At 47.3% G+C, this 22,093-nt stretch overlaps 2 protein-coding genes across 3 annotated transcripts in view; one reads left to right on the top strand and one right to left on the bottom strand.

Annotated features, from left to right (window-relative positions):
* The window catches only part of Akap1 (A-kinase anchoring protein 1), a 34,890-nt gene extending 18,355 nt beyond the window's left edge, over window positions 1-16,535 (bottom strand). Inside the window, exon 1 of one of the 2 annotated variants that reach the window (XM_042673665.1) lies at window positions 16,459-16,535. The gene's annotated coding sequence lies outside the window, so the exon portion shown is untranslated. Of the gene's footprint in view, window positions 1-16,175; window positions 16,277-16,458 lie in introns of those variants that run through there. The other variant, XM_042673663.1, reaches the window with a different exon arrangement.
* On the top strand, window positions 15,489-16,571 carry LOC122100538 (proline-rich protein HaeIII subfamily 1-like). The gene has a single exon (XM_042670903.1). It carries the CDS (start codon window positions 15,489-15,491, stop codon window positions 16,569-16,571), a length of 1,083 nt encoding a protein of 360 aa, XP_042526837.1.
* The last annotated feature ends 5,522 nt before the right edge of the window (window positions 16,572-22,093 follow it).

The following is a 22,093-nucleotide window of genomic DNA, read 5'->3' as shown; positions in this document are numbered from 1 at the left end:
TTGGGTGGTAGTGGCTAGCACCTGTCATCCTAACTACTCAAGAGCCTGAGATCTGGAGAATAATAATAGATCAAGGCCAGCAGAAATGTTTGCTACATTCCATTGCACCTGTAATCCTAGCTCTTCAGGAAACTGAGATCTGAAGATCTAGGTTTAGAGTCAGTGATAAAGTCTGTTAGACTTTATCTCCAATTAACCAGCAAAATGCTGGACTGGAGGTGTGGTTCAAGTGTTAGGAGCACTAGCTATGAGTGAAAAAGCCAAGCAACAGTATAGGGCCCTGAGGTCAAGTGACAGTACCACCACATATACAAAATAATAGCCAGCAAAAAGAGGAGGGGGACTGGAGTCGTGATTCATGTGATAAGAGTGACTGCCTAGCAAACTCAAGAGTACCACAAAAACAAAAAAGAGGGAGAAAAAAATGGCTACTCGCTCACTAGCCAGTCTCCTATCAGTCAAATAGACTTCTCAGTAGTTGGAGCTTGTAAATCTATTTTCCCCAATTTATATTTTGATAGGCCTATAAAAGATGGACAGGCACCAGTGGCTCACGCCTGTAAGCCTAGCTACTCAGAAGGCTGAGATCTGAGGATTGCAGTTTGAAGCCAGCTAGGGCAGAAAAATCTCTGTGAGACTCTTATCTCTAACCTCTAACCACTCAAAAACTGGCTCAAAGTGGTAGAGTGCTAGCCTTGAGAAAAAGAGCTCAGGGATAGCGCCCAGGCCCTGAGTTCAAGCCCTAGGGGACACACACACACACACAGCCCCAGGGGACACACACACACACACACACACACACACACACACACACACCCTCACACACACACACACACACACACACACACACACACACACACACACTCACAAGGCTGTTACTTTCCCTCTGTTAGATTTTATGAGATACAGTCCTTGTTCTGAGTAACCTAAAAAAAATAATTTATTGTTATTATAAAGGTAATATACAAGCCAGGCGCCAGTGGCTCACGCCTGTAATCCCAGCTACTCAGGAAGCTGAGATCTGAGGATTGTGGTTCAAAGCCAGCCTGGGCAGGAAAGTCTGTGACACTTATGTCCAAGTAACCACCAGAAAACAAGAGTGGCACTGTGGCTCAAGTGGTAGAATGCTCACCTTGAGCTGAAGAGCTCAGGGACAGTGCCCAGGCCCAGAGTTCAAGCCCCATGACTGACAAAAATAAAAATAAAGGTAATATACAGAGGGATTACAACTACTTGAGTCAGGTAATGAGCACATTTCCTTCATACAGTGTCTTCTGTTTCCTCATTCTCTCCCAGTCCCTCCCTCCTGTCTCCACCCACGAGTTGTATAGTTCACTTTCATCCGTGTCCAGTGAGCTCCACTGCTGCACTTTTTCACCCTTTTTCCACTGAGCTCTGTAACCCGCACCCTCTCGAAAATATACATCATACATAAAGAAAAGGCAAAATAATCAAAACATTTTTAATTACAAAGTTTTTCAAAAAGAAAAGAGATCTCATTTCCAAATCTTGGAGTTTGTTTCCATATGTGCGTATTATTTTATATAAAGAGGCACATAGGCATTAAGTCTTTGTGTTTTTCTCCAAGGAATATCCTCTTTTGGTCCTACTATGTGTAAATATCTAGAACCTTGTATAACTTATCATAACCCAGTGGATTTTAGATCTAATTTCCTCATATCAGAAAGAACATGCACCGTTTGTCTCTCAGCTTGGCTTAACCTCATGATTTGTTCTAGTTCTACCTTGTTTCCCCCCTGAAAAACCATATTATTTGATTCTTTCTAATGGCTGTGTAAAATTCCATTTGTGTATAGGTAGCACATTTTTTGGACTCATTCATCTACTGTGGAACATCCAGGATGTTTCCATGTCGTAAGTATTGTGCCAGTCCTGGGCCTTGAACTCAAGGCTTGGGCACTGTTCCTGAATTTTTGTGCTCATGGCTAGCATTCTACCACTTGCACCACAGTTTTTTGATAGTTAACTGGAGATAAAGAGTCTCAGACTTTTCTGCCAGGACTGGCTTCCAACTGCAATCCTCAGATCTCAGTCTCCTGAGTAGCTAGAATTACACATGTGAGTCACTAGTACCCAGCTTATTTTTGCTTTAGGATCTTGGGAAAACCTCCTAAGATTTTCTCTCTTCTGAACAATTTTTAACAGGTTTTACTGTTCTGTTTTCATCCCGGCACATGAAGCACATCTATCTCATTTCTCCTTCCTTACAACCTCCTGAACCTCCCAAGATTTAGGTGGCCTGAGCACTGCACACCCCAAAGCCTCAACATCACAGGCAGAGGGCTTGCAGCCAGAGAAAAGCCTCCCCCAGGGAGGGGATAGAGCCCCACCCTAGGGCTGGTGGGGAGGCCATTTGCTATTTTGAATCTGTTGGAATTAACCGACTGCCTGCTTATTTTTATTTTTAGCAGGTCCATTTGCTGGGGGAAGAGCCGCTTGCTTGGCCCACTGCCAGGCAGTCACACGGAGATGGGCACGTGCACAGCCACAGGGCCTTTGCACTCATCTGCTCACACCGAGTTAAAAAAGGATCCTTCCTTCTCTGGAGAGTACACCTGCAGATTCTCAGAACTTTGGGGAGAAGCAATAGGCTCTGCCAACCAGACGTCAGATAGGTAACCCCAAGTCTACAAAACAACCATTCCTAGGAATGGTACAAAAAAAAAAAAAACCCCACATGGTTCCCAGCGAAAAAAGTCAATTTGGATGCAGTTACTGTACAAAAAGAGCTGCATGGAATTAACAGAAAAGCTGATATAAAAACAACAACCAGTGATAGTGGGAGAAAAACAATGCCTGACAAGAAATGTACTCGTTACCTTATTCGTGTAACTATAACCCCCCTCTGTACAGCATCTTTACAAGAAAATAAAATTTCAAAACAAAACAACAACAACAAAAAAAAACAAAAACAGCCCAGGCAGAGCCCAAGTCCACTCTGAGCTTTGGGCCTGGTCAGCAGAATCACATCTATTTTGTGTTCTACAGAAGCATGCACATATTGTCTGAATGAAACATTTTCCCATTATCCCAGTGTCCACCAGGAGCAAAAGTACATGCCAAAGATACCACATCTGGAGTTCAGTCCAGCAAGGTCCAGAAAAAGGCTCCTCCCCTTTCCCAAGACTGGGAATCAGAATTGGAAGCCTGCCCCTGCCCCCCTGCCCCCTCTAGCCCGTGCTCAGCAGCAGCTTCTCATTCCCTGCCCTGCCTTGGGTGGGAGTTTGGCAGAGAACTCAACACAGCCAAAAGTTCCTTGACCAACTTTCAAAAGTACTTCTTAGTTTATATAGGAAGCATTTTCCTAATCAATCCCTCATCAGTTAATTCTCCTTTAGTCGAATCTGTTTAAGCTGCTACTAACAGCAGCTTCTATCCACCAGGAGTTCACAGCCTAAGTGGAGAACTCCATCTCAGTGGCTCACAAGCTGCCAAGCTGGAAAGGAGGCAGAAAGCAGGGCTCAAGATTTCCTTATCCTGCAGTGGGTGGGGCAAGAAAAAGGACATTAATTAAGGTTCTAATAAATACCTTGAAGGCTGGGAGGGGAAGAGGGTCCCAGAGCAGCGCAAAAGCTCAAGAGCCGGTGGAGCCAGAGCGTGAGGACCGTGGCCTTTCCCATCAATCAAGGCACTGGGAACCATGCGGAGTGGCACAGTTGCAACCTGGTCAAAGTGGAGCAGGTCACCAGAGGTAACAGCTGGGGCAATCCCAAGTGACGGATGCTGTCCAATGCCAGCGGCCACTTAGTCACGGGGGTTACTGAGCACTTGAACTGAACCTCGAACTTAAAGTTAATTTGAACTGACACACGCAGCTAGCTGGTGACTGCCTATTGGAAAGAGGTTTAGAAGGTGTTCCCCCAAGGCCCATGACCCTTGAGGGACTGACCAAAGCTACCAGGCCAGCACCTACCTTGATGGCAGTGTGCAGTCCTGCCACAGAGGGTGGGGGCGATGGTGAGCCTGGGCCACTCTCCCACAGCAGCATGGCTGGGCCAGGAATCACAGTGGGGGAGCCATGCCTCACGTGTGGTGGTCTCGGCCCTGCCCCCGTGCTCCCTTCATCCTTGGGGAACTAAGCAGGCTGACTCAAGAGAGTACCCTCAGGATTCCATGTTAGCTCACAGTGGGGCCAGAGGGCCTGCCCAGGGCTACTCCCACACCCTCCATTGTGATGGCCCCACGGCCAGTACAGCTGGACAGGTGTGTCCTTGGGTAGCTCTGCCCTTCTGGTGGACCAGGGTCAGGACATCATGGAACCCATTCTGAGGCACTTTAAAGGAGGGCCAAGTGAAGGCCCTGCTGGGTGAAGCCTCTGGTCAAACAAAATGGAAATCAGAATCCAGAACCAAGAGCTCCATCTAAAAGCAAGAAGGCAAAATTTGCAGCTCTGGAAATGGTCTCTTCCTTTCCTAGTCCAATTATAAACTAAAGGCCAGGCATGATGGCTTATGCTTGTAATCCCAGCTACCTAGGAGGTATAGACAGGAGGATCAAAGTCTGAGGTTAGCTCTGATTTAAAAAAGAAAAAAGCATAAAAACCCACTTGAAAAATAACTTAAAAGACCAGGTCATTGCTCTAGCAAGCATGAAGATCTGAGTTAAAACCCCAGTAGCACAAAAAATAAAAATAAAAATAAAAAAAATCAACCAGTCAATCAATCTCATAGTTTGGAAAACCGGTAGCAAAACAAACCACACAAGCATAGAGTAAAATCCTTTCTTCTCAGATGATGGGTGAAACAGCCTACCAAGGTTTTCCCAATGGATTCCCCAGGAGGTTAAGACTTTGAAGACATACAGTTAACCCTGACCCCCTCATCTTAAGCTCCTGGCAACCACCTGGCTTTACAAGTGAATTCTATCAGGCTTCTGAGGATGGTGACAACACAGATGTAGGAAAACACTCCTGGTAAAGTAAGAGTTCCAGCACAAGACCACAGAATATACCACACAGGACAGAGCAGTAATCTAACACAAGTACAGTAAGAACTATTAAGGATGGATTATTTCTGGGGAAATCAGAAAAGATATGAGAAGTCAGGGACAGGCATAGTGGCTCATGCATGTAATTCCAGATACTTAGGAGGCAGAGACTGAGGATTCCAGTTCAAGGCCAGTCTAGACAAAAAGCAAGACCCTATCTCAACTAAGGGCTGGGTGTGGTGGTACACACTTATCCCAGCACACTAGAGGCATAAATAGAAGTATTGTGGTTTAGGCTTACTCAGGCAAAAAGCAAAAGCCTACTTCAAAACTAACTAGAGAATGGGTGCCAGTGGCTCATACTTGCAATCTCAGCTACTCAGAAGGCCCAGATCATGGTTTGAAGTTATCCCCAGCAGGAGAAGTCCCTAAGATTCTTATTTCTAATTAACGACCAAAAAGCCAGAAGTGAAGCTGTGTTAGAACACTAGTCTTGAGTTCAAGCACCAGGTTCAGCACCAAAAACAAACAAACCAATCAGAGCAAAAAGGGATAGAGGCATGGCTCAAGTGGTAGTGTGGCACAGGATCACCACCAAAACAATAGAAAAAGACTGTTGGTGTATGTGGGAAAAGGCCTTCCACATCATCACCACCAGTGGACAGAAGTCCCTGATTTCCCAAACAGACCATCAACCCAGAATTCACATAAAGGCATCCCAAAGCAAATAAATATCCACAACACTACCAAAGTATCAAGCATTTGGCACAGAAATAAAAGTCAAGATGTTACCCTCAAGGCACACCGACTCTTTCACTGCTTTGGGGTGAAAACAATGATCCCTTGTTCAGTGAGCTTGTTATACTGCCCTCTGCCATTGACCAACTGAATGCTTGGACTAAGAGATAACAAGAACCAAGGTCCCAATTCCCCAGAGAAGGATGTTCTAATATCCTGGGGCTAGGTGTAAGGATATTAGGCTGAATGCTAGCACCCATTTAATAATTACTTCCAGATCCCTTCTCCTTTACAACATCCAAAAGGTAAGTCTAGTTCTTTCTGCTGGTCTGGAAGAGCCAGAAAGAGATCTACTGGTCAGCTTTTTTTGTGTACTTTCCACCAATCTTGTGAGTCCCTCCCCCCCCAATGAAGTTCTCTGGCTTCCTACACAGTATGGGCTTCTTGATGGTCACCATCACCCCCCCCCACACACACAGTTTCTCAGCAAGCTACCACAGGATGTGTATTCCACCAAGACACAAAGGTAAACAAGAAAGGAAAGAGCATCATCAGATGCCAACTCAATAGAGGAAATTGCAGGGCGTCAGTGGCTCATGCCTGTAATCCTAACTACTCAGGAGGCTGAGATCTGAGGATCACAGTTTAAAGCCAGCTGGGGCAGGAAAGTCTGTGAGACTTAACCAACAGCAAACAGGAAGGGGCGTTGTGGCTCACGTGGTAGAGCTGAAGAGCTCAAGGACAGTGGCCCAGGCCAGAGTTCAGGCCCCAAGACCAACAAAAAAAAAAAAAAGAAAAAGAAGAGAAGTTCCCAGGAGGAAGAAGCAGAGCCAGCGGAATGGGATACAACATAAAAGCAACATGGAACTCTTGCAGGGACCTGAGATTTTTAAGCACATGAGAAGAGTTCTCCATCAATGAATGGCATGAGTTCTACAGCAAAGGTGGAGGCTCCAGGGAAAGTCAAGGGACCAGTGAGATACACAGAAAAGTGAACAAAGGAAAGTGAGTGCTGGGTGTGGTGGTGCAAAACTATAATCCCAGCACTCCAGAGGGTCAGTATGGGCTATGTGGGTAGTCAAGGTCAGACTCTGTGGGGGAGAGGGTAAGGAGCAGAGCAGAATTAACCAGTAAAGAGCAGAAAAAGAGACAAAATATGGAAAATAAGAAGTTTGTAGACATAGATGTTAATAATATATACTATGACTAACAACTTGTGCTACTTCTATACTGGATGGGAGAAGAAAGAAGTATACGAATAAGCAAAGAGAGAGAGAGCTCTCATAGCAAGAAAGTAAGCCAGATGGTCTAAAAAGAAAGCTAGCATAGACATCTAGTAAAAGGTAAATGTGGCATGGAAAGCTAGGTACCAGTGGTTCATATCTCTAGCCCTAGCTACTTAGAAGACTGAGCCAGAAGGATAATGATATGAGAGCCAGCTAGGGCAAAAGAAAAGTTTGAGAGACTATCTCCAAAAATAACCATCAAGCCAAGCACTGGTGGCTCACACCTGTAATCCTAGCTACTCAGGAGGTTGAGATCTGAGGATTGTACTTCAAAGTCAGCCAGGGCCTGAAAGTCTTAGAGAGTCTTATCTCCAATTAACTTCCAGAAAAACAGAAGTGGCGCTGTGGATCAAAGTGGTATACTGCTAGCCTTGAGCAGAAAAGCTCAGCAACAGTATTCAGGCCCTGAGTTCAAAGCCCAGGACTGGTGCAAGCACCCAGGAAGAAAGGAAAAGAGGGGAAGGAAGGGAAGGAAGGATGGCCAATACTCTATGAACCAGGTTCCACCGGGGACACAAGGGAAAAGCTCTCTCAAAAAGCAAAGACAAAGGGAAGGCAGGGACTCAACTTTCAGTGTTGAGTGTGGAGAAGATTCAGCAACTTAACACATCTGCAGGCTCTCTGATTGGCTGACAGAGTGCAGAGCCCTCAGCATCCTTGCATGTAATGGATTAAGTACATTCCCGAGCACGTGGAAGTGCAGCGAGAGGCTGCGAACAATCTGCAGTGTACTACTGTTTGGAGGAGAAAGGCTGCAGGGAGGATTTGAGAGAGGAAGCTTGAGGCAGAATGGTGAGGGAAGGCCTCTTGGAAGACATGGCATTAGAGCCAACAGTGAGGAGCCATGCCAGGATCTGGGGGGTGGGGGGCAGGGAGGGAAGTATGAGGGAGAAGAAAGTTCCAGGCAGGGAGAACATGTGCCAAAGTCCTAAGGCATGAATAAACTTGGAACAGGCTTGGCTGACTCAACAGACAGAAAAAACAGGGGAGGCCAAGGTGGGATCAGCATGCTGTGGCCAGAGAAATGGCTGCGTGGAGACCCCCACAGAAGCACAGCTTAAGGAAGATCTGGACCCATGACCCAAAGAAACTAGGTTTAACAAACTTCCTTCAGGGGCTTTCAGACTTGAAGCTGCTTTCAGGAAAATATTCCAGAAACGGGATATCCTTGTCCAGGAATAGGACAGGTATGTTGTGTGTGTAAACAGGCTCACTTCAAGTTCCCAGCAAATGCTTGCTGGCACACTATGTGTCAACCTGGCATACCACTGCAGGACCCTTCCTCCATCCCCCACCCCTCAACAGATGTGCCGCAATTCAACAGCCCGCCCCTAAAAGCGGGCACGTTTGTACACCCGCAGCCCCATACGTAAACCCTTGTCACTTATTTCAACCAGACTTTGCAAAAACAACCCCGCTCTACAGCCAACCCATAGGCAACAGAGGGCCTTATATGGCTTGAAGTGTTCTTAATCAGAAGCAGATAGATGGGCTGGAGCTGGCAGCTCTAAGCTAGAAGTAAGGAGGAACCAAAAAAGAAAAGGATAGTGTGGGGAACAGGCAAACTTATTTGTCACACTTTTTCATCCCTCTTCCGCCTTGGTGGCTTCCCAGGAAAGAACTCTTACTAGAGGCTATGGCTTTGGCTCCTCCTGGGTTTGTATTTTGGTTTAAACCAAAGGACACCAGCAGCCAGGACAGTCCATGGTGTTGAGAGGTTTGTGTCCATTTATTGGCCAGCCCCTAGACTGGACAACTTCATGTGAAAGTGGGTTTCTGTAGTTTGAGTCATCATCTGTTGTGTTTCCAGGGCAGCACCTGGCCCCAGCTCCCTAGATCACTGAATTCCTCAGTCACATGCCTACGGGGACCAAGAGGCAGGGTTGGGCCCTGGCCCTGGAAACCTCGTAAGCAGCCACCCCTCTGTGGAGTTTCTAGGGTGGCTTTATTCTCCTCCAACCCTGGTTAGGTGGCAACGGCAGTGACACTGCAACCGCAAGCACATGGCTCTCCTAAAAGATGCCACCTGTTAAAAATAGCTGCAGCATATGCTTAGTGGAGTGGGCCACACCAAAGTCAGAGAAAGCCCAGAGGTCATTCTTAGCACTGCCTTTTCTCTCAGAGCCAGCTGAGAGCACAGGCCAGGGCTGGTCCCCCTCCAAGGCAGCAGGAAAGGTAGGAGCCGTCGCTCTGTAGGAACAGCAAGGAGACACAGAGGACAGAGGGGCCTTCAGCGGCTGCCACCTCTGGTCTTCACTAAGACATCCAGGCCAAAGCTGGAGAGAGAGAAGAGGGCCTGAAAGCTGTGCTTGAACCCATCTGGCTGCCTCCTCCAACAAGGACCAGGCTACTCCAGGGTAACAGCCTGTCAAGGGCTGGGGATGGTCTCATGACCTCCTTGTGAGGTCTGACTGGCCACTAGTAAAGTTATTATTAGCTGAGGAATGAGTGACTTCAAGGTCAACCTGCTCAATCCTCATGGTGTTTCCAGACCCAAGGTTCAGCAAGAGCCTAGGAGAATTCTTTTTATTCATAGTTGTTACTTGCAAATGAAAGATGCATTTCCCAGGTGATAATAGGGCTTCGGGAAGAGTAAAGAATAGGATACCCTATTAAGAAAATTTCGGCCTGTGCCAAGGAGACCTAGGGTTTCTCCTATTCCATCCTGTAATGTTTACAGGGTGTCTGCTTTGACTCCGAGGTCTTTGATCCATTTGGAGTTGATTCTGGTGCAGGGTGATATATAAGGATTAGCTTTAGTTTTCTACAAGTAGTTAACCAATTTTGCCAGCACCATTTACTGAAGAGGCTGTCTTTCTTCCATTCTATATTTTTAGCTCCCTTATCAAATATTAGATGACTATAGATCTGTGGGTTCATTTCTAGGTTTTCAATTCTATTCCATTGGTCCAGAGGTCTGCTCTTGTGCCAGTACCAAGCTGTTTTGATTTATGTCTGAGACAAGCAGAAAAGGTAAGATAAGATGATGTTAGGCAAAATGAACCCCAAGATAAGGACACAGGGTTTCTTTCTTGCTATTGTTTCTAACATATTTATAAGGTGATTGTTTCATTGCTTTATATGTCCCTCCCCCACGGTATAACCCGTTTTCACTGTATTTGATGTTGGTATAATTTGGGGAAGGGAAGGGAAAAAAACAAGTTGTTTAAATAGGGATACAGGTGGACCTATTGCAACAATGAGATGTACAAAATGCTGTGTTGAAAAAACGAAAGTTTACAACTTGGGAGGAGGCAGTGTAGTTGTGGAGATGGGAGGGCAGGGATGATAGGGGAAAAAGGAGGCAACAATGCTTGATAAGAAATATACTTATTACTGGGGCTGGGAAGGTGGCTCAGTGGTAGAGTGCTTGCCTTGCATGCTCGAGGCCCTGGGTTCGATTCCTCAGCACCACATAAGCAAAATGAAAAAAGCCAGAAGTGGCGCTGTGGCTCAAGTGGTAGAGTGCTAGCCTTGAGCTGAAGAGCTGAGGGACAGTGCCCAGGTCCAGAATTCAGGCCCCAAGACTGGACCCAAAAAAAAAAAAAAAAAAAAAAAAGAAATATACTTATTACCTTGCTCATGCAATTGTAACCCCTTTGTATGGTATTTTCACAATTAAAAAAAAAACTTATTAAAAAAAAAAAAAAAAAAAACACAAGAATAGGATACCCGAGCTGGGCATAGGTGGCTCACACCTGTAATCCTAGCTACTCAGGAGGCTGAGATCTGAGCAACTCGGTTCAAAGCCAGCCCAGGCAAGAAAGTCCATGACATTCTTATCTCCAATAAATCACAAGAAAACTGGAAGTAGCACTGCGGCTCCAGCCATAGAACGTTGATCACTTTGAGCTGAAGAGCGCAAGGACAATGCCCAAGCCCAGAGTTCAAGCCCCTCAACTGACAAAAAAAAATAAAAAAGAATAGGATGTAGGGATGTAGCACAGTGGTTAAGTGCTTGCACAACCAAGGTCCTAGATCCAAAAGTTCAGGAATGTATTTCCTGTAAAATGGGGTAAGAATAACCCAACAGGTTGTAATGAGGCTAAAATGACTCAAAACACAACCTGATTAGTCTGTGAGATACACTGTTAATCTTTTAATGCATCCAGGTTTCTTTCCTTTTTTTCTTTTTCTTTTTTTTTTTTTTTTTTTGGGGGGGGGGGGTCCTGTCATGGGGCCTGAACTCTGGGCCTGGGCACTGTCCCTCAGCTCTTCAGCTCAAGGCTAACACCCTACCACTTGAGCCACAGCACCACTTTTGGCTTTTTTTTCTGCTTATGTGGTGCTGAGGAATCGAACCCAGGGTCTCATGCTTGCAAGGCAAGCGCTCTACCACTGAGCCACCTTCCCAGCCCCAAGGCCCCAAGGTTTCTTTCTTGATGAAAAGGGAGAACCAGCCAGCCAGGCACTGATGGTTCACAACTCTAATCCTAGCTATTCAGGCGTCTGAGATGTGAGAATCATGGTTCCAAGCCAGCCTGGGGGAGGAAAGTCTGTGAGACTCTTATCTCCAATTAATCCCAGAAAAGATATAAAGAAGCCTAGGGACAGTACCCAGGCCCAGAGTTCAAGCCCTAGGACCAGAAGAAAGAGGGGGAGGGGGAGGGGGAGGGGGAGGGAGAGGGAGAGAGAGAGGGAGAGGGAGAGGGAGAGGGAGAGGGAGAGGGAGAGGGAGAGGGAGAGGGAGAGGGAGAAGGGGGGGAGGGAGGAAGACAACATTCCCAGTGTCCAGAAATCAGTTTACCAACCCCTTAGTTCAAACCAGGAACCACCAGAGGTGTTGACAGGATTAAAAAACCCCCCATGGTTCATTGTACCTTTAACTCCCACATCCTGAAGGACAAACAGGAAATGTTTCTCTCTTCTCCATTTCTCCCTACTTTAATTTTGTTATACTAAAACAAATCAGCCGAGCATTGGTGGCTCACGCCTGTAATCCTAGCTATTCAGGAGGCTGAGATCTGAGGATTAGGGTTCAAAGCCAGCCCAGGCAGGAAGTCCATGAAACTCTTATCTCCAATAAAAACCACCAGAAAACAGGAAGTGGTGCTGTAGCTAAAGTGGTAGAGTGCTCAGGCCCAGAGTTCAAGCCCCATGACCAACAAAAAATAAGTAAATAAATAAAACAAATCATTGCTAAAACTTTCAAATGTGTGTAAGAACATACACAAGAATCACCTAGGGGTGAGTTCAAGGCCAACTTGGGTAACAGAACAAGATCTCATTTTAAAATAAACTGTAAAAAAAACAATAATCCTAAAACACCGAAAGGTGCTGGATAACTTGTTGGACACAGGCTACACCTGGTCAGGGAAGAAAGGTCTCACACCATGTGTCAAAATGCATAACCCAGGGCTGAATGCAGGACACCTATTGAAGGCTGCTAAGCAACCCAGGCTCACCCACACCCATCTCAGGAGCAGCAGGCCACCTATTCTCCCGTGCACCTCCTAACACAGACTGCAGGAGCAGATGAAACTGCATCCTGGCTAGTGTAGGTCCTGTAAGAAGTCATCGGCAGATCTGGTGACATTTGACATTTGTAGACCCAGAACAATGCGCACAGACTTGGAGAGCCAGAAAAAGACCTTTGTAGTGATAAACAGGCTCTCAAACCAAACTGACTAGCTTCTTGCTGTGTCCCCAAGCCTCTCTAACACTGTTTCATAATTGATAACTCTTCCCAACTGGAGACCAGAGCTTGCTTCTTAAAATATCTGATGAAGGCAACCAATGTATAATGGAGATTACAAGCTATAGTAATGACATTTTGTGGAGTTGAGCAAAAATAAATAAATATTCTAGAGCAGCACTGTCCAACAAATTTCTAGCGTGATGAAAATGTGCTTGATCTGCACTGCTCTGAACAGTAGCCCAAACATATGCCTCCTTGTAAGCCCCAGGAACATAATCTGAGCTCTCTAATGGTTACCAACTCTCCTCCTATGAGCTAACTAGGTTCAATAGGCCTGCCTAGACCCCCCCTCCACTGCCCACTCTCCAAGCACATATAACCTAATGCCCACATAATCAAGACATGTTGACCCAGGCAAAATGAGGACAAAGACATGTTGACCCAGGCAAAATGGGGACAACCAACTTGTCTCCCGTTTCTTTCCAACCTAGACACTAAGTCAGAAGCTAAGGGAGAATAGTACTCTTTTTTTTTTTGGAAGAGCTGAGGATCAAACTCAAGACCTTGCACTTACCAGGCAAGTGCTCTTCCACTGAACTGAATCCCCAACACCAAGAATGGTACTCTTTATAAAATGCAAATCAGCCAGGTTCTGGTGGCTTACACCTACATTCCTAGCTACTCGGAGGCTGAGATCTGAGGACTGAGGTTCGAAGCCAGACCAGGCAGAAAAATCTCATCTCCCACCAACCAGTCAAAAATCAGAAGTGGCACTGTGGCTCAAAGTAGTAGAGCCCTAGCCTTGAGCAAAAGAGCTCAAGGACAATGCCCAGGCCTGAGTTCAAGCCCAAGCCATTAAAAACAAAACAAACAAAAACCAAAAACACCTCAAATCACTCAAGTGATTGAAATGAAAGAAACTTAGAAGTCAGACTCAGGGATTCCTAAGGCAGAGAGGAAAAAAAAAAGACAATGCATAAGCAGCACCTATCAGGCACAGTCCCAAGTCTTACATATATAATCAATCATATGATCTCTATCCTTCCTTCCTTAGGAAGAGAAAGGGAACACTGGAGGCTACAACTATGGCTATGACCAGTCTGGGCCCCAAGCCCAGTATAATCTGGGTTACTAGGCAGCCAGACAAATGCTTTAAAACACTGATGCTCAGCAACCTTACACTGAAGGCACATCAACTGCAGCACCTGAGCAGGCTACTTACAACAGGTTCTTAGATCTATCTCTGCTGTCACCCAGCAGCAGACAAGTGTGAATGCATTTTCTGCTGGGATGTGACAGAGTCCAACAAGGGACTAGACTACACCTTGACAAATCCTCCAGGCTAGTCTCACTTACTGGGCAGGATCAGTTACCAGCACAGAAACAACTACCTGCATGACAATAGTCTACTTAATTCAGAAATAGACAAACATTAGTGATAAACAGGACTAGATAAAACTCCTCTAACCCAGAGCCTTATTTCAGAAGCTTAAAACTAATAAGAGCCGGGCGCCTGTGGATCATGCCTGTAATCCTAGCTACTCAGGAGGCTGAGATTAGAAGATCCAGGTTTGAAGCAAGCCTGGGCAAAAAAGTCTGAGACTTTTATCTTCAATTAACACCCAGAAAATCGCAAGTGACACTGTGTCTCAAAGTGGTAGAGTGCTAGCCTTGAGTGAAAAAGCTCAGGGACAGCACCCAGACCATGAGTTCAACACCACCACCAACAACAACAACAAATTGTTAAAGAATAAAGAAGAAACAGTGAAAAAAAAAAAAGCTCCCAAGATAAAACATCACTTGATTCCAGGGTTCAGAAAGTCAAACAATAAGCAGGTGAACCGTCTGAATGCCAAGGAAAGAGGAATGAGATAAATATCAGTTCATTCAGCCCTCTTCGTTTCAAAGATGCTCTGCATCTTTAAGAGCTGAGTGGCTGGGTGGTGCTAAGAGTCCAAGCTTTGCTTTCTAAATAGAGTTTTAAAAGTACTAATTTGGAAAAGACTTAGAGATAAACGGACATGTAAGGTATTGTCAGAAGTAATCCTTTTTGGTGAATGGCGTTCCAGTTCCTGACTCTAATTGCCACACGGGGAGGTGGAAGGAGTGGGGTTGCAAACCAACTAACAGGCATGGTTGCATCAGGTCCAGCAGCCCAGATTTCACTGCAGGAATTAAATTTAAACACCAAGCAGTCTGCACTTCAGTAGGGGAAAAGACAGGCAGTTTAACCTTACTAATTGCCCTGCACATACAACCTACCCCATAGGATTTGAGAGGCCTTGGCCGGCACCTGGGGCGAAGTCCACCGGGTTCGTGTTAACCACAATCCCAGGGGCGGGGAGGAAAGGCTCTCGGTCCCCCTAAGCCACTCCCGGGGCGTGGAAGGTTCCTGCAATGCCCACGGCTTCCCGGAGACCCAGGGTCCCACTATCATCGGCATCTTCCCTCATTCACCCAGGACTTGAAACGCCAGGAGGCGTCCCCCAGGGCGCAAAATAGCTGAACTCGGGGAAACTCGGCCCTGAGGCGTCGGGCCCCAGTTAAGCCTCCCAAGCACATTTTAACCTCTACTAACCCCTGGACGTCCCAGCAGGTCGTAGACGGGGTGCGGGACTGGTGACCTCTGGCACCCTTAGGGGTGAAATCAGTAGGCACCGGGGGAGGGGGGGCTCCAAGGCCCCACCTCTCGGGACGCGCTCCAGGGGGCGCGCTACAAATGCTAATATCCCAGGAGACCCCCGAGTCACGGGCCTGGGGGTCCTAACGGGGTTCTTTGGGTCCCGATCGTTTCCCAGCCCATCCTCCCGGCTCAGCCCGCTGAATCCTCCCCACCGAGTTCGCCGCACAGAACTCCAAGGGCTGGGACACAAGCTCGGATGCGCCACCGCCACCCGGCCAACCCGGGGACGACTCAGCGGGGACCCGAAGTTAGGGGAGCCTTCCAGAAGCGACCCGTCCAACTCCAATCCCGCAGCCCTACAGGAAAGAGGGTCCGGCGGGCACAGGGTGTCGGGGGAGAGCCCCGGGGCCCTGCCCACAGCCCGCCCCGCCGCCGCCTCTCGGGGACGCAGACTGGGTACACACGACCTTTGAAAAGTAAACGCGAGTGGGGCTGGGCGACCTTGGGTGGGACGCGCGCCGGTCCGCCCCGCCGGCCGCTGCGCGCGCACGGGGGGGAAAAGTTAGGGCGCAGAAGGGGGCACCCCGGGCCTCGCTGCCCTCCTCGTCCCCGCCCCCAGCGGACGGGGACGCGCGTGAGCAACCGGGGCTCGCAGCGCCGCCCCCGAGTCCCGCACGCGCGACCTGTCAGCGGGAGCCTGCGGGCACGCAAGCCCCGGCGGAGGACGGGCGCGGGCGCGCGGGCCCCCGAGGCAGGGAAGGACCCGCGGGCGTCCCGGGCCCCTCAGCCTCCACCTGCCCCCCTGGAAACGCAGCCCACGCGCCGCATCCTGCACCTGCACCCCCACAATCGCCATCACCCGGCCCCCTTCCTCCCCGACGGCTCCCCTAGAAGGCCCAGTAACGGGTGTCCGGGCCGGTCGTCCTCGGCGGCCTCAACTTACCAGTTCCTCGGTGACCGTCGGGATGCAGGTCCTCGTACCGCCGCCGCCGCCGCCCCCCCCCCCAACCCCAGCCTCACCCCGCGGCCCAGCCTGGCCCGGCAGCGCTACGCTCCGGCCGCTCCCCCACGTGCTCGCCCAGGCCGAGGGAACACAGAGACATTAAATACTGAGGACGCGCAGCGACGTGCCCGCGGCGCGACGCAAAGCCCCGCCCCTCGCCCTCGTGCCCCTCGCGCGCCCCCGCGCCCTCCTCCCTCCCCCGGCCGCCCGTCGGTCTGCTCACCTGCGCGTGCGCGCCGCCAGTCACTCCCGCCCGTACCTCACGTGCGCGCGCGCGCGCGCGCGCGCGTCTTCCCAGCTGCGCCAAGAGGGGGCGCGGTCTGGATCATTTGGTGAACATCCCGCGGCCGCCCGAGCTCTCGCGAGAGGAGCCGTAATCTCGGCGGGCCGGGGGAAGAGGGAGCGCCAGCGGTTTCCCACCCGAGGGTGCCTGCATTTTCTGTCTCGTGATGTTGCACCGGCTGCGCGGATTTGCTCTCCTGGAACCAATGAGTGCAACTCTTATGCCCACTTTCTGCACTTGGCGTGATCAGAGTGAAACACTTTCCTCCAAAAGGGTTTGTTTGGATTTTGGAATGATGCCTGCGAAGGGATGTCACGATGAGTCACGGACTCTGCCAGGAACTTGGGGAAATCAGTTCCCTCCGGACAGTTGGACAGGGTGGGGTTCGGAGCGGCCAGCCCTGCTCAGATCCGAAACACTTTTCATTTGGGCAAAAAAAGAAAAAAGAAAGCATGCTCTCTGGAAAAACAATCTTCTCTAGAGAAGAGACACCTCTGCCCGCTGAGTTGGAAAGCTTCAATTCCTGTGTGTGTGCGCATACATATATATGCATGATGGGATGGGCGCCTTGATGGAGACTGGAGCTCATTTTTTGTCTTTTTTTTCCCCCGTTTTTAATTGTGCTGGTCTTGGAGTTTGAACTCAGGGCTTGAGCTCTGTCCCTGAGCCTCTCAGTGCTCAAGGCACTCTACCACCTGAGCCACAGCGCCACTTCTGGCCCTTTCTGTTTGTGTGGTACTGAGGAATTGAACCCAGAGCTTTATGCATGCTAGGCAAGCACTCTACCACGAAGCCACATTCCCAGCCAGGAGCTGAATTGTTGTTTTTGTTTTGTTTTTATTTTAAAAAATTAACTAGGGAAAAAAAGGAGTGATAGAGGGGTGAGATTGACTGGAATATGATGTAATGTGGAAATGTAAATCTCCCCTTTATAGCTAATGTTAACTAATTAAAAAAAAAAAAAAGACTACTCCAGAGGCTGAGATTTAAGGATCTCTATTCCAAACCAGCCCAAGCAGGAAGATCTTTGCGACTCATCTCCAATTAACCAGTGAAAAGCTAGAAGTGGAATTCTGGCTCAAGTGCCTTGGGCACAAAAGCTAAGGAAAATTCAGAGTTCTGGAAAGAAAAAGAAAAGAAAAGAAAGGAAATAGAGAGAGAAAGAAAAAGAAAGAAGGAAAGAAAGAAAGAAACAGAAAAGGGGCTGGAAAGGTGGCCCAGTGGTAGAGTGCTTGCCCAGCATGCATGAGCCCCTGGGTTTGATTCCTCAGCACCACATAAGCAGAAAAAGCCAGAAGTGGCGCTATGCCTCAAGTAGTAGAGCGCTAGCCTTGAGTTGAAGAGCTAAGGGACAGTGCCCAGACCCAGAGTTCAGGCCCCACAACCGACAAAAAAAAAAGAAAGAAAGAAAGGGGGAAAGAGAGAGAAAGAGCTGTTTTAGGTAGTGCAGATAACAAAGAAATAAGTTGAAATTTAGGAGAACTTAGTAGCCAGCCTTGCAAAATAAATGTGAAATAGGAGTTAGAGAATCTTCCTAGAAACACAACACAAGCAAAAGCAAGAAACTTTTGGGCTTTGGGTGCATGCCTGCTGCTCAGGAGGTGAAATAGGAGAATCACAAGTTCAAGGTCAGTCTGAGCAAAATTAGAGACCCTATCTCAAAAACCAGATAAGACAAAAGGGCTTGCCAGGTGCCAGTGGCTCACGCCTGTAATCCTAGCTACTCAGGAGGCTGAGATCTGAGGATCTCGGTTCAAAGCCAGCCTGGGCAGAAAAATCCATGAGACTCTTATCTCCAATGAACCACCAGAAAACTGAAGTGGTACTGTAGCTCAAGTGGTAGAGCACTAGCCTTGAGCTGAAGAGCTGAGGGACAGCACCCAGGTCCAGAGTTCAAGCCCCACAACTGACAAAAAAAAAAGACAAAAGGGCTGGGGTCAGAATACTTGACTATTGTTCATTTCTTTTTTGTTGTTAGGGTTCAGTTCCCAGGCCTACAGAAACAAAAAGAAAAAAAATTTTGAGTGGATTGGAAGACCACAAAAGGAGAGAATGCTAGGATTAGGGGCTGGAGTCATACAGCTATTCCTTGGTGGGTGTGAATATTTTATTCTTTTGGAGAAGATTGTGTGCTGGTCTACATCTTAACAGGTTGGACTTATTCTACACTATTCAGTCCCAACACAACTAATAACTTCACCTCAAAGCCATTTATTTTATTTATTTATTTATTTTTAATCTTTTTGCCAGTCCTGAGACGTGAACTCAGGGTCTGGGCACTGACCCTGAGCTTCTTTTGCTCAAGGCAGTGCTCTTCCACTTGAGTCACAGTGCCACTTCCAGCTTTTTCAATTTATGTGGAACTGAGGAATTGAACCTAGGGCTTCATGCCTACTAGGCAAGCCCTCTGCTGTGAAGCCACATTTCCAGCCCCTTTATTTATTTTTCAAATGATGATAGTAGGCTAGGTGCTGGTTTGCCACAAGGCTGTAATCTTAGCTGTACTCAAGAGGCTGAGATCTGAGGATCACGGTTCAAAGCCAGTCTGGGCAGAAAAGTCCCAACTAACCAGTTAAACACCAGAAGTGGTGCTGTGGCTCAAAGGGGTAGAGTGCTAACCTTGAGAAAAAATTGCTCAGGACAGCACCCAGGCCTTGAGTTCAAGCTCCATGATCAGAAAATAAATAAATAAATAAATAAATAATAATAAGCCAGGCATTGGTGGTTCACACCTGTAATCCTAGCCTCTCAGGAGGCTGAGATCTGAGGATCACGATTCAAAGCCAACCTAGGCAGGAAAAGTCGGTGAGACTCTTACCTCCCATAAACCACCAGAAAATTGGAAGTAGTGTTATAGCTAAAGTAGCAAAGCTAAAGAGTTCAAGCCCCGTGACAGACAAAAAAAAACAAAAAACGACTGCATTCTTAGAGTGAAATATACATAAAAAAAAAAAATCATTATGACCTTGAATTAGGCAACAGTATCTTATATATACCAAAGCATAAGAAGCAAAAGAAAACACAAATAGCCATCCTGGGCAGGAAAGTCCGTGAGACTCTATCTCTAATAAACCACCAGAAAACCAAAAATGGCACTGTGGCTCAAGAGCACTTGCCTTGAGCTGAAGAGCTGAGGGACAGTGCCCAGGCCCAGAGTTCAAGTCCATGACTGACAAAAAAAAAAAAAAAGATATGCAGGATGGTAGCATACATCTGCAATCTCAGCATGAGACCTTGCCTCAAAAATTAAACAAAAACAAAAGCCTGTGCCAGTGGCTCACAACTATTGTCCTACCTCCTCAGAAGGTTGAGTTCTGCGGAACCAGTTTGAAGCTATCTCCAAACAACCAGCAAAAAACCAGAAGTGGAGCTATAGCCCAAGTGCTAGAATGCTAGTGTTAAGTGGAAAAAGCTAAGCAAAAACATAAGGTCCTGATTTCAAGCCCTAGTACTCACACATACATACACACCACATACAGAAACACACACAATATATATTGCTTGTCTGAGGGTATAGCTCAGTGGTAGAGCATTTGTATAGTATGTACCAGGCCTTGGGTTCAATCCCTAGCACTGCAGAAAATAAATACAGGTAAATGCTTCGTGGTAATGGAAGATAGAAAGTGAAGAAACTGAAAAAGTGATAATCCAAGGGATTAAACTGGGAAATATTGGTTAGAAAGAAAAATGAGAAGCAGGGAGGAAGTAAAGGAGGAAACAGAGTTATGACTATGGTTACAAGCAGGGAGAAGAGTTCAAGGGAAAATGAGATTCCTATGTGGGTCAAGTTCATCCCTGCAGGCCTGCCAAGAAGAGGTGGAGGGAAGAAAATAGCGGGTGGGTGAACTGGACCTGGAGGGAAAATGCAAGTTAGTAGTGGAAGGCAGGAAAGGGGGGAAAACAAAACAGGATTAACCATTTGAAACCACAACCCAGGGCTCAACCCAGTAGCTCTGGCTGAGGGTGTGTCCACAAAGGCAGAACAGGGCAAAGGTCACAGGGGGGCCTAGTACAACATTAAAAAGTGGAAGGAAAAAGCCGGGCGCTGGTGGCTCACGCCTGTAATCCTAGCTACTCAGGAGGCTGAGATCTGAGGATCGTGGTTCAAAGCTAGACCGGGCAGGAGAGACCATGAGACTCCTATCTCCAATAAACCACCAGAAAACCGGAAGTGGCGCTGTAGCTCAAGTGGTAGAGCGCTCGCCTTGAGCTGAAGAGCTGAGGGACAGCGCCCAGGCCCAGAGTTCAAGCCCCACGACCGACAAAAAAAAAAATCAAAAAATCAAAAAAAAAAAGTGGAAGGAGAGGCTGGGAAGGTGGTTCAGTGGTAGAGTGCTTGCCTTGCATGCATGAGGCCCTAGGTTCGATTCTTCAGCACCACATAAGCAAAAAGAAAAAAGCCAGAAGTGGCACTGTGGCTCAAGTGGTAGAGTGCTAGCCTTGAGCTGAAGAGCTGAGGGACAGCATCCAGGTCCAGAGTTCTGACCCCACCACCGGACCCCCCCAAAAAAGAAAGAAAGAAAGTGGAAGGAGAATGAGGATAGTGATCTCAAGAATTTGGCAAAATGTGGGCTGGGAAGTTGGCCCAGTGGTAGAGCGCTTGCCTTGCATGCCTGAGGCCCTGGGTTCGATTCCTCAGCACCACATAAGAAAAAAGCCAGAAGTGGTGCTGTGGCTCAAGTGGTAGAGTGCTAGCCTTGAGCTGAAGAGCTGAGGGACAGTGCCCAAGCCCAGAGTTCAGGCCCCACGACCGGACCCAAAAAAAAAACAAAAAAAGAATTTGGCAAAATGATCTTGACAAAAATAAAGGATTACATTGTTGCTAGGAGTGGTGGTACTCACCTCAGCATGGAGGGAAACTGAGGTAGGAAGGTCATGAATTTGAGGATAGCAAACTCAACAAACAAATATACATTGTTAGGCTTAAACTTCAACATAGCTCAACATGGGCAAGTTCTGTTTAAAACAGGATTTTTTAAAATATTTTTAATTGAATTCCACATATTACACAGTATTGTGGAATGGTGATCATTAAAGTCACAGACACATTTTAACCTTCACAAGGCAAATTGTCATTATCAAGGGCTATAGTTTGTGAATTCTATGAGCTTTGACGATACAACTATTTCTTCCACATCAGGTGATATTTACATTTCTTTCCTTTTGCTTAGTGTAAGCTTAAAACAGGGTTTTTTTTTTAAGTGCCTATAGTGGGGCTTGAGTTTAGGCCTTAGGCTCTGTTCCTTAGATTTTCCCATTCTACTACTTGAGCCACAGTTCCACTTCTGGGTTTTTGGTTGTTAATTGTAGAAAAGAGTTTCATGGGTTTTCCTGCTCAAGCTGGTTTCAATTCTCAACTCTCAGACTCCTGAGTAGCTAGGATTACAGGCCTGAGTCACCAGTGCCCAGACAATGTAAATCTCTTAATCTTCAATTAACTACTGAAAAAGCTTGAAGTTGAGTGTTTGCCTTGCACAAAACAAACAACAAAACAACAACTAAGGGATGGTACCCAGGCCTCAAGTTCAAGTCCCAGGACTGGCACACACACACACACACACACACACACACACAC

The sequence above is a fragment of the Dipodomys spectabilis genome, unplaced genomic scaffold (assembly GCF_019054845.1).
Source record: "Dipodomys spectabilis isolate Male_0828 unplaced genomic scaffold, ASM1905484v1 ptg000018l, whole genome shotgun sequence".
Classification (NCBI taxonomy): Eukaryota; Metazoa; Chordata; class Mammalia; order Rodentia; family Heteromyidae; genus Dipodomys; species Dipodomys spectabilis.
Note: the sequence above shows the minus strand (reverse complement) of the source record. Positions and strands in the feature narration are given on the sequence as shown.